Below are 13,438 nucleotides of genomic sequence, written 5' to 3' on the forward strand. Positions count from 1 at the left end.
CCATCAAAGAAATCACAAGTAGAGTTACACTTCTGTAATAGCAAAACCAAAATGTCCATAAAGACTGAGAAATCGGACAATCATAAGTACCACTTAAATGTAATGATGCAGATCAAACGCAATTTCAGGTGCTCTGAAAGGGTCAATGATTGCAAATGGAGACTAAAATCGTTCAGCTTGTGTAGATTGGAGTGCTGTTTATAAACATATTCATGATGCCACAGAAATCAATCACCATTCATCTGTGCATAAACACAGTGAAGTTATTGTCATTCTTCCCTGGAATGAAGATACAGAGGGCCGTCACAATTATATTTAATGATGCTGAAATTGACTTTGCTTACTCAACTGCATCACAAAAGATTTGGTGGGAGGATTGCATTTGAATTAATGCTTGTTTACAAGGAAATGGACTATGGGTGCACACACGCACGCGCACGCGCACACACACACACACACACACACACACACACACACACACACACACACACACACACACACACACACACACACACACACACACACACACACACACACACACGCACACACACACGCACACACACACGCACATGCACACCGACACAGAAACTCCGGCCTGTCTGGTTGACCTACAAGTGCTGTATAAAGTAACAGCCTTCACTTCTAACAGTTTGTTCTTGGTTCCTATTCAAGGTTCACTGTGAAACAGCCTCCTCCAGCTACAGGGCTCCGAGTCATCTACAACCCTGGGCCTGTAAGCTTCACTCTGGGTGTTGGTGTGTGTGTGGGTGTTGAGCATGTTTGTTTGCAAGTATGTTGTCTCTGTGCTTTGTTATAGTTAAGGTTTTATGTGCAGTTCTACTGTTAGAATTTAATCTTTGGCAATTTAGCTTGAGATGTACAGTACCGTGTTAAATAAATAAATAACTAATTTATATATATATATATATATATATATATATATATATATATATATATATATATATATATATATATATATATATATGTATATGTATATATGTGTATATATATATATATATGTTATATATATATGTATATATATATGTGTATGTGTATGTGTATGTGTATGTGTATGTGTATGTGTATGTGTATGTGTATATGTATGTAGGTGTATGTGTATGTGTGTGTGTGTGTGTGTGTGTGTGTGTGTGTGTGTGTGGATACTGTATATCATATATGCACGCGCGCGCACGCACGCACGCACGCACGCACGCACGCACGCACGCACGCACGCACGCACGCACGCACGCACGCACGCACGCACGCACGCACGCACGCACGCACACACACACACACACACACACACACACACACACACACACACACACACACACACACACACACACACACACACACACACACACACACACACACACACACACACACACACACACACACACATCCATCCTAAAAGGTTTGAGAAACTCTGACATAAATGTATGCATATACTGTATGCAACCTGTGGTATCTGTTGAACCATCTGTCCCCTAGGTGGCTGCTGGGTTGCATGTTGAGCTGCAGGTGCAGCTGTTTGCCATGTGTGTAGTCCAAGAAGAAGAGGCAGAACCAAAGAACTACATTTCCCAGCACATAGTCATCAACACAGAGACAGAAATCCTCTATCTCCCCGTCACTGCAAATATCCTTCATATACTGTAATTGAACATTTTGACTTTTGTCATGCATGTTCAGAATCAACCAGTGTCACTTCATAGGCCAAGTACGTTAAACATACAGTTAAATGCAGTCGATACTCATGCGTATTCATAACATAATAAAGTACTCCAGATAGAAAACATTTTAAGAAATGTTACTAAAATTAAAATGTACAACAATTACAAACAGGGCTCAAAATATGTATATCTATTACACATATAATGTAATATTATACAATGTAAGTGACAGAAATACCTAAGGGCCTGAATAAAGAAGTGGCAGCACTATTATACTCTCTGATTAAAAACAACCCTCCACAATCTGAAATGATCCTTAGGCATACATCTCAGACAGTACATCCAAAAATAGATTTGCTGAAATGATGAATAAAAGGTGTTGTAATAGATGATCGAGCAAATTACAATGATGTTGTGTGTTGGAAGAGATGACATCCACTGGGGCCGGTTGGTCTTCATGTGCAGGCCACAGTGGCAGGAAAAGGAACTCCTTAACATGAAATCTCTCACCCGTCCTACCTGAGGACTTATATGATTCATGGGCAAAGGAGCGCACCGCATCACGCAACAAAGAAAGGCCTGGAGTGAACATAATCACCTCCTCCCCTTCTGTGAGACGAGGAGTGGTACTGCCCCACAGGCAGCTCTACCTCTGACTACAGGGTGCTACAGTTTGTTTGTTGTCCAAAATCCCATATGGGTTCCCTCGCCAGATTTCCACTGCTTTTTCCCCCACAGGGTTGTCAATTTGCCTGTGGATAACATAAGCAAGCTCAAGTTTTATTCTATGACATTAATTTTACAGATTAGATAGATAGGCCATTTATATCTATAGATAGATATTATGTATTTGGTTTTATATTTCAGAAGGAGAGACCATATTGTATCACTGGCTCCAGAAACAATATTCTGAACACATCTCGAGTAGTCTCAAAGAGAAATTTGAATGAAAACAATTCAGAACAGTGCGAGCTTGTACATCTATTTTTTTTTTACAATTTTGAAAAATCTTGAAAGTGTGAGAACTACTGATTTAGAAGGCATTTGTAGAATCGGCCTCAGGTCTTAATGGGTTAATCAGCTCTGAAGAGAGGAATAAAGGCTGGTCACTGGCCTTATACTGTACCTCTTGGACGATTTAGGACGAATGTACTTAATAACGGTCCATTTGCCTACCCGTCTGTTTTAACAGATTTGTGATTTGTATGGTTGTATTGGTAACTATTTCATCTGCTTTTGTTTTGTATGTTTCCACACTGTAACCTCTGCATCATTGTAAATGATGGTCACTCTTAATGATTTCCCAGATAATATTAATTAAAGGCTGAGTATCCATCACCAGGCTGAATTGTCATTATAGGGTACTGTACCATTTTTATTTTAACACTAAAATATAGTCAAATCAGTGCTACAATAAATGAGATCACCACGTATTGCTCTTTTCCTCTGGTTTATTTTTCTGGAAAGAATGTATGACAGCAGCTAAATGAGCTGCATATAATGTTACATCATGACTCAGTTTTTTTATTTTAGGCTGAATGATTATTTGCAAATAAAAGGACTGTGTGTGTGTGTGTGTGTGTGTGTGTGTGTGTGTGTGTGTGTGTGTGTGTGTGTGTGTGTGTGTGTGTGTGTGTGTGTGTGTGTGTGTGTGTGTGTGTGTGTGTGTGTGTGTGTGTGTGTGTGTGTGTGTGTGTGTGTGTGTGTGTGTGTGTGTGTGTGTGTGTGTGTGTGTGTGTGTGTGTGTGTGTGTGTGTGTGTGTGTGTGTGTGTGTGTGTGTGTGTGTGTGTGTGCGCGCGCGCGCGCTGGGGGGGTAGTATCACGGGAATCCTGCGCAGGTGGCCATGTATGACGTCACCGCCAGAGACGGCAATAGGCAGGTAGGCGGAGCAGCTGACAACCAGGGACGAAAATAAAGTTGTTTTGTTTTGGGGGGTTTTCCACCTCGAAATCATTATCAACGAAATTCATTATCACGTCACGACATCGCGAGCAAAATCCGTGACGCCGGCTATAATAAATAATCATAAAATAAAATATCTCCTATGTATTTTTGTGTTTATTCCCCCCCCCCACACACACACATTTCCTGCAGTCTCGGCGTCCCCCCCCCAATCCAATCTCTCACATGCACAGAAGCGCACATTGAACAAACGAACGAGCACAGGAATACCAAAACGCTCGCCCCAAAACACAATCACCCCGGGGCAAATCCGGCGACCTCGGAACGGTCGCCATCTGGTATAATTATAAGTGTAACCGCAGTAAAACTAAATCTAAACTCAACCTTATTCCTAAACGTAACCTCAGTAAATGCCATGGTAAACATATGCGTAAACTTAACCTTATTCCTAAACGTAACCAAAGTAAACTATGCCTAAACCTTATTCCTAAACGTAAACTCAGTAAAACTATGCCTAAACCTAAACGTAACCTCAATAAAAGTATGCCTAAACGAGCCTACCCTTGTTATTCCTAAACGTAACCTCAGTAAAACTATGCCTAAAAGCCCTAAACCGAATCGCTGGGGGCGAGCGCGAGAAAAAGAAATTGGGGTGAGCCTTAACTCTATGGGGTGAGCGTGTTTTGGGGCGAGACTTCCGGTTACTGCGCGCAGACGAGGCGCTTGAGCATCAGGACAAGCAGCAGGCAGCTGAACACGGATTGGCGGAGGACCCGGGACGACCAGACTCTCTACGGCTTGCTGCTGCCGTGCTGCGTGTTTGTTTGGCCGTTTGTCGCAGGGAGCTGAAGGATGAAGGGGGGACGTTGTGCAGGTTGACAATTTGACATCATTTTTTTTGGGGGGGAAGCGGACAGACCGTTAAGACACAGAGGGGAGGGACGGTCACGGGACGGGGACGGGGCACGGGCAAAACGTTGAGAATTCGGCGTTAGATAGATAAGAATGCTTATTTGCCGCAGGCCCCGCCATCATCATTGTGAAATTGGATACCGACTTGCGGCGGATGGGGTGACCGAGCGTCCTCCTGCTCCGCCGGGGAGGAGGTCCCTGGCCCTGCCCGCCTCGGCCCTTACCGGGCTGGTTGGAGGAGCTGCAGCCCGGGCCCGGCTCTGGTTCTGGTTCTGAAGGAAGGACACAAAGAGGAAGATGCAGACGGAAGAGGAGACGGCGGCCGCAGAAGAGCCCATTTTGGAGGAAGGTGCAGGGAGAGAGCAGGTAAGGGTGTCGGTGTCTCTCTCTCTCTCTCTCTCTCTCTCTCTCTCTCTCTCTCTGGCAGTTGTAAACAGAGAGGGGAAAGCCTCATTTTCATTTATACTTGGTTGTATGCCGGTGTCGGGCTCAGTAAATAGCAGATCTACAAGCTCACAACATTCGTGATGCGTTGTGAGCTTGTAGATCTGCTATTTACTGCATGCAACCAAGTATAAATCGGGCTTAATGGCGATGAACATTATGCATATTTTGCCTTTCTGAATGGACCTACAGTACCTTCATTCTCCCAAGTAAATAGCAGATCTACAAGCTCACAACATGTCACGAATGTGACAAGTTGTGAGCTTGTAGATCTGCTATTTACGCATGCAACACCAACATGGAGTATACCTAAATCATCTTAATGGGGATGAACATAACATATGAACATAACATAGCCATTATTTTTGCCTTTCTGAATGGACTATACCTTCATTCTCCCTTGAGTGTCTTCATTATATCACACTTATTTCTGTCCTGTACACCTTAAGCCTCATTTATACTTAGTTGTGTGCTGCTGCTGGCTCAGTAAATAGCAGATCTGCAATTTACTGCAGATCTTACATGCTATTTACTGCATGCAACACCAGCATGCAACCAAGTATAAATCAGGCTTAATGGGGATGAACATATAGGCATTATTTTGCATTTCTGAATGGACTATACCTTCATTCTCCTATAAGTGCCTTCATTACATCACACTTATTTTTGTCCTATACACCCTACAGTTATCATCACCAGTCATGCAGTCTTCCTCACACACTGCATGTGTGTGTTATGTTGTGTCATCTTCAACCCTTTATGGCCGGGAAGGGAACGCATCTACTGTATGTGCCATTTTAAGATGTCTTTGGCTATTCAAAAATAGCAGATAAACAAGCTCTGCTATTTTTAGAAAAATCGTGAACATTTGTGCAAATCTTTTATATACATTTTTAACTCAAATCTTTGCTTCTGGGGGTCCCTGGAACAAAATATGCATTTGTCCGCGGACAAATGCATATTATTTTGGGGGTCCTTGACATGAAAAAAGTTTGAAAACCATTGATAATATAGCAACATAAGTAAAAAATAAAAATAAATAAAAACTTTAGGAAAAAAAACTGTTAGAATATAGAAGACATTTGTAAAATATTTGAGTTAAGATTTGAGTTAAAAACTTTCGCTTTAAAAAAAGTAAATATATATTCAAACTAAAGATTTGCACACATTTTCACCATTACATTTTTTTTTTCAGATCTACAAGCTCGTAGCGCGGCACTCGGTGCCGTGCTACAAGCTTGTATATCTGCTATTTTTATAAAGCCAAAGAAATCTTACAATGACACAGATGCGTTATCGGCTGAAAGGGTTAAATGCATGGATGATGCTGCATGTCAGAACAAGGCAGCCTATAGCATAGCCGGTGTAAAAGATGTAGGCTATGGGCCTATTTGACATTTGGTGCTTAAAGCATTGGAGAGGACGCAGGACAGGATATTGGCCTTGTTAATGTTTGTGATGCTATGATTTAGCCTAAATTCTAGGCAGAGAGACGGATAAGGGAATGAGAGCGGGTGATGCTCATGTTGTTATGAATTGTTTATACCGGCTTTAATACAGACACAACATCTAGGGCAAAGCTAAATAAAGTGAAATCCTCGAGTAAGCAGAAATAGTTCAAGGTTTCTTTCCCCTTCAGGGAAACTGTATTGGTCAAGAACAGTAAAAGGACACGGTAAGAAAACAGTTCATGAAAAGATGCAGAATGAGTAAAGGGGGCAATGTGGTTTGGGATATTTCTTACTTAGGGTATAATAATAGACCAGGGGTCTTCAACAAGGGGTCCGGGACTCCTAGGGGGTCCTCAGAGTTACTACAGGGGGTCCGCCAAATCTTTCTGTTTTATAGGAACTACAACTTTTACATTAACCACTGGAATCGTAGCATCCCTATTCTGGGGGGAACCTTTGTCGAAAATAGCAGATCGCAACACGTTGTGAGCTTGACGATCTGCTATTTTCGACAAAGGTTCCCCCCAGAATAGGGATGCTAGGGTTCCAGTGGTTAATGTAAAAGTTGATTTTGGCAAAGAGGTTTGGTGAGGTTCGTTGAAAAAAGAGCAGAGTGAGTACAGAGCTAAAGGTCAGGTTTAAAGTAATTATTGATGGAATTGAAAGTGAAATACCCCTTTAAGTGGGTAAATGTCTGAAAATACACATGAACAAACATGAGTCAAGCACTAATGACAGTGCTTGATCATCAGTGCTCATAAAGTGTCATACAGTCTATGACATCTATAATCTGCAACACAATCTTATACACTATATAGTGGGGGTCCCTGCTTCATCTCTCGCTAAACTAAGGGGTCCTTGGCCTGAAAAACGTTTAAGACCCCTGTAATAGATTATACCCACCTACCAGTTTAGACTCCAATAAAACACTTCCCACCTACTCCCCTGGGTGTAGCTATACCATTACCTGCCACTGCCAGACTCATTTCCACTGAACTAGTTACTGGAATCACCTCTCCTCAGCAGTACCCAGCCTATTTATCTGGCTAATCCACAATATGTTCACCTAGCAGCCTAATTTCTAGAGAAATAGAGCAAACTGAGAAATGGAGCACAAGATAGTGGGAAATCTGGGAATACTGTATACATAAGGACAAAGTAGAGCATGCACATCCACTCTGGTAATCAGGTGCAGGACAAACAGAAAGTCAGCATAATGAAATAATAAGAGAGTCTGCACACTGTTAAGACTTGCTCCCGCCATGTTTATTGAATAAACATGGTGGGAGCATTTCTAACAGTATGCAGACAGACTCTGTACACTGTTAGTACACCATATCATTCCTTCAGCTTACTCCATTTAGTCTTAATTGTAAAAAATATTGGAGTGGTCACAGAGACTTACAGTATGTCTCTCACCTCTCCAGCAATATGCTGTACCCAGCTTCTCAATATCAAAATGTTATCACTTCACTATCCTTGTTGCAATATATCCACCTCCTCAGCTATACACATGTCTTTGATATATATATATATATATATATATATATATATATATATATATATATATATATATATATATATATATATATATATATATATATATATATATATATATATATATATATATATATATATATATATATATCCTATATTAAAATTGGCTTAGTGGAGGACCGGCCAGTCTGCCGGTGGGGGTCGGACCTCTGAAGTCATTCTGACTCAGCCATAAACAAACCATGGCCACACCACTATGACAACATAAACAAACCACAACCACGTCACTATATGATTGACAACTCAAAGAAACCACGGCCAGTCGGCCACATCACTATGACAACATAACCATAAACAAACCACAAGTCAGCTCCATATATAGGCACAGAAGTGGGCATGCCCATATATGGGCATATATTGATGACATCATGAATATATGGGCATAAAAGGGACAAAGACTGGCAGAAACAGAGATCTCCATATGGGCATAAAAGGGACAAGGACTGGCCTGGACTGCTGGCATAGCGGTCCAGGCACCTAGATTCCAAAGTAGCCTGACAGCGTGTCACGGGTTCGAGTCCCAATCCCGATGGCCTTTGCTGCATGTCACTCGCCATCTCTCTCCCCATTTCCTGTCAGACGACTATCCTATCAATAAAGGCATAAAAGCAAAAAAAAGGGACAAGGACTGACAGATACAGATATCGACATATATGGGCATGAAAGGGACACATGTAGACAGACAGAAACAGACATCTCCATATATGGGCACAAAAGAGACACAGAAAGACGGGTACAACGGGTACTCTGACAAAGCCCCCGACACTATGACTCAGACATTGGTCGGATCAGCAGTGCCACGTACAGTAGGTGTTAGCTGCACGAAGTGTGTGTGTGTGTGTGTGTGTGTGTGTGTGTGTGTGTAGATATATATATATACACACACACACACACACACACACACACACACACACACACACACACACACACACACACACACACACACACACACACACACACACACACACACACACACACACACACACACACACACACACACACACACACGTACACACGTGCTCGTGTGTGTGTGTGTTTATGTGGTATATAAAGACGCACTACACCTGTGCAATCATGTATGCGCATTGAGTAGGTGTCTCTACTGCTGAGGAACTTGCTGATTTTATGTAACTACAGGGTGAGAAATGACTACCAGAGAGCCACAGCCAAGTGCAGGTAATATACCACAATGTATACCAGTCTACAGCATTATGTTATCATCATTGGGTGTTTTGTATTCTCTCCTAGTTGGCTGGTGATTTGTGGTCAAAGTTTGTAAGATAATGGACCATTATTTCAAGGTGATAATCTATTGTGAAAGACTGTATGACAGTTTAGTTAAAGTGTCTGGTGAATTTGGGGCATTTGTCCATTTAGTGTTGTTATTTAGGCTTAAATTAGGTATTGTATTTTAAATTTGTAGGCAGTTGTATATTGTATGTTGTGTTTTTGTTTTTTTGTCATGTTGCGATTCTTTTTTTATAATGTGGGACTACGGATGTAAATTAGCTTCTGGCTAAATCGGTCATGTTTACATAACATCATGTTCAATTGATTCACTTCTTGTACATGTATTCAATGTTCATGAACGTACACCCTACACCGTAAATAAACAAATTAAGTAAGTAAAGTAAAGTTTACAAGCCAATATGGCAAGTGGACAAAAGAAACAGTGTTCGGCTCTCGCTGTGATCTTCTTAAAGGCATAGTATGTAACTTTGTCCTTTAGCTCTGTACTCTGTGTAACTTTGTCCCTCCATCAGCCGGGGCGCCTGATGGAGGGGAAAGGAACTGGTTGGAATAACGTGTTCCTTCCACGCGCTACGTCTTATCGGGGAAACTCCCCCCTGTCAGGTGACAAGAAGGTCAGTTGGCTCTCATGCATTGAAGGAGGCATGAGCTCGGCCCTGGGCTCCCTAGGCTGGTGGGGGGAGTGTAGCACCCAGGATCACTTAGAAAATTGGCACTGGGTGAAAAAAAAGGAGTTACAAAATCATGGGATAAAAAATGTAAAAGAAAAAGAAAAACTTTGTCCTGTGTTCCCATAACAAAACAAAAACTACATATTTTACCCATCATTCCCTCTGTACCAGCAGTCATCAGCCACTGCAGTAGTGTTTACCTGCAGAAACACATTGTCCTCTCTATGTATTTTGGTGTTTTCACTGTTTGTTTTGGTAGACAGGGATATTTTTGGGCAACCAAAACAAACTGTGAAGACACAAAAATAAAGCGAGAGGGCAGTGTGTTTCTGCAGGTAAACACCACCACACTACTCCAGTGGCTGATGGCTGCAGGTATAGAGGGAAATGATGGGTAAATTATTTTTTTAATTATTTTGTTATGTAAACACAGGGCAAAGTTACATATTATGCCTTTAACATCTCTCTCTTGTGGTGATTGATGTAACAGCAGGCCAATGAGGCTGTTCGAGGGATGATGTGCCCAGATCCCCATATTCAAAAAAGTATTTGTTTTTTGTTGCTGTTTATTGAAAGCTGATGACTTTCACTGGGCTACATTTTAAATAGAAATATTGTAATTTTGGCTCCATTACATTTCTTGGAAGGGACTCTTGGGACCCAAAAGTATGGGCAAAAATATATTATGAATTAACCACTTTAAGGGATAGTTCTCCCCCAAAATGACTTTTTCTATCGATTATTCCCCCCATGGAGACTTGAATTCATGGATATTGTTTTGTTTTTGTCGCATTCCTAAGCCAATATTGTGATGACCGGCAGCGGTTCCGGTAGGAGACACAAAGAGTCTCCTTTGTGTCTCCTACCGGAACCACTGCCTACTGGTCCGCTGGTCATCAAATTATTGGCTTAGGAATGCGACAAAAAAATAAATAAATCCATGAATTCAAGTCTCCATCGGGTGACTAATCGATAGATATTTTTGGGGTGAACCATCCCTTTAAGCCTTATTTCAAATACAGTGAAAATAGCTGATATATAAGCTCACAACGGGTTGCAGTGCGACACGATGTGAGCTTGTAGATCTGCTATTTTCACTATTTAAAAATACATTTCGGTCCATCTCTGAAAATGTACTTAATTTGTACTCTTGAATACTTCATTATTTACTTGTGTGTATGCTTTGTCCACCACTCGTAATTAACTAACCCCAAACTCACTTTAAAGAAAAGATAAAGACACAATGGGCTGGCTGGCTGCCAAAGTGGCAAGTGGAATTGACAGAGACTAACAGACACATTTACCAGCATTTTGTCTGGCGGACTAGAGACCGTTACAAGCTCAATATCTGTGCCTTTAAAATGGCTATTAAAGTAGTTCATTGTCTCACTGTCTACTACCATCCCTCCCTCCCTCCCTCCCTCTTTCAATCTCCTGCCGTCTTTAGCCTTTCACACTGAGTTGAGTTCAGTCAGTGTCTGCAGTGCAGACGGGGCGAATATAATGCAATGCAATTCTGTCTGCGTCCGTTCTCCTTCTCTGACTCCATTACTCTCTCTCTCTACTTCCCCTTTTGGTCTGTTGTTCTGTCTTGCTCTGCCTTTCCTGGACAATGTAACATCATCCACCAATCACTCTCCCTCAGCTCTCCCTCTCTCACTTTTGCATTCCTCCTCACATGCACTCGCTCACATAGCCTTGACTACTGTACCTACCTCCACTTTCTCTTTACACACACACACACACACACACACACACACACACACACACACACACACACACACACACACACACACACACACACACACACTAAATTCCATATGCATGCTTGCACGAATGCACGTACACACATGCATGTTGTTAATGGGTGCGTTGATGGAATAAATGGGTCAGCTGATAGTAAAAGAGGAGTGGGAGTGATAGGGGAATGGATAGAACAAAGAGTCAGCATCTTCTGCTGTTGTTTATGGTATGGTGGTCATGTACTCTTGAACCTGAAGCTCTGGGATTGATAAACATTGCTCTATTGGCTGCCACAAAAGTAATTTAATCTTATTTTCAAGGTGTGAAGAGATTAGTGCCATCATCTTCTTTTCACAGCCCAATAAAGGCTGGTAAAGGCTGAAGTGTACCTTGGTTTATCCTAATATGCTAAAGGCTTATTTAGGCTCAATAGATCGTAGGACTGTAAATATGCCAGATTTGGGGTTTGCCTAAACACAATGATGAAAAGAACCTCTTTACATTTTACTACTGTATGTACTTATCCAATACAGAAAAAAATACAAAATACCCTAAAATAATTTGCAAATTATTGTTTGACTAAGACCTCAACATTCTTCAGGAATTGAATAGTTTTCCATAGCCAGTAGAGCTGCAGCAGTTCATTTAATTTATTGATTTAATCAATTATCAAAATAAAATAAAATAAATAAATAATCAACATAATTTTATTCTTGTGAAAGTTACAGGAGTGTATACTTATGTTGTGTGATATGAAATGTTAGATTATTTATCATATAAACACATTGTTTGTGCCCATATATGTATGGAGCTGACTGATTTGTTTGCTGATGGCATGACGACACTTTAAGGTTAGACACCACACTCCATATTTGGGCGTAGGTGCATTGGGAACTCATATGGTTATGGCTGAGTCATGGTGACATGAGCGTGACGTCAGAGGTTCGCCCGTGACATGAGCGTGATGGTCCGCCCGCCTGCCGACCGGTCCTCCCTTAAGCCAATTTTAAAATAGGATATGGGGGATTTATTTTGTGTTCCACCCTATTATTAGTAATTTCTAGGCTTGAGTACATCTGATATCTAAATATAATGTTCAATGGTATATATGAAGAGAGGAAAAATATCCGCACACTGAGGCTCCCCAAAAAATGTATCACAGGGGCAAAGTTTCAACCATATAGGTCTTCATCAGGCAATTGATTTGATGAAACGTTTCCCTTGTAATACATATTTTGGAAGCTTCAACTCTGAGTGTGTGGATATTTTTGTTTCTCTTTGATTATGCCTCTTTATCCAGCTGCACAATGTGCTAGATACAGGCGTAAGATGAGCACACTATCCCCATTTGTAGCCAACTCTACAAATGCCTTCTAAAGCAGTAGTTCTCAGATATTTCTAAAAAAATCAAAAATAACAGATTTACAAGCTCGCAGCGTGGCACAAAGTGACATGCTGTGAGCTTGTATGTTTGCTATTTTTGAATAGCCAACACAAAAATCTAAAATGACACAGAGGACTCTTTCCCGGTTTTAATGGGTTAACAAAATATACACACACAGATGGTTAAATCTCGTAACAATGGCATCTTAGAACCCTTGGACTCTTCCTATGTTTTTCTTTTGCTTAGAGTCACTTCCAAACAATATGATGCACTGTGATGGAGTATTAGTTGCATCAAGCCTAAGACAATACAGTACAATGGCATCTTGTTTGTTAACAGCATGCAGCTGTTTTGTGGATAGGCTTTTAGGATCTTTCTGGTGGGTCCAAGGACAACAATATGTATCCATTAGCTTGAGTCCCAGTCAACGGTCTGACTAACTTTCTCA

At 41.2% G+C, this 13,438-nt stretch overlaps 2 protein-coding genes across 2 annotated transcripts in view; both read left to right on the top strand.

The window, feature by feature from the left end:
• The window catches only part of spag17 (sperm associated antigen 17), a gene marked incomplete at both ends in the record, with an annotated part of 44,284 nt that extends 42,625 nt beyond the window's left edge, over window positions 1-1,659 (top strand). Inside the window, 2 exons of the mRNA XM_084042315.1 lie at window positions 673-733; window positions 1,492-1,659. Coding sequence (XP_083898441.1) covers window positions 673-733; window positions 1,492-1,659 — 229 coding nt within the window. The remainder of the gene's footprint in view (window positions 1-672; window positions 734-1,491) is intronic.
• Window positions 1,660-4,786: 3,127 nt separating this feature from the next.
• Window positions 4,787-13,438, top strand: part of LOC311035302 (transmembrane protein 151A-like) — a gene marked incomplete at its 5' end in the record, with an annotated part of 36,928 nt that continues 28,276 nt past the window's right edge. The window contains one exon of the mRNA XM_084043419.1: window positions 4,787-4,855. Within this exon, the coding sequence (XP_083899545.1) occupies window positions 4,787-4,855 (69 nt within the window). The remainder of the gene's footprint in view (window positions 4,856-13,438) is intronic.

This window comes from Gymnoscopelus microlampas, assembly GCF_963454915.1.
Source record: "Gymnoscopelus microlampas genome assembly, chromosome: 19".
NCBI lineage: Eukaryota > Metazoa > Chordata > Actinopteri > Myctophiformes > Myctophidae > Gymnoscopelus > Gymnoscopelus microlampas.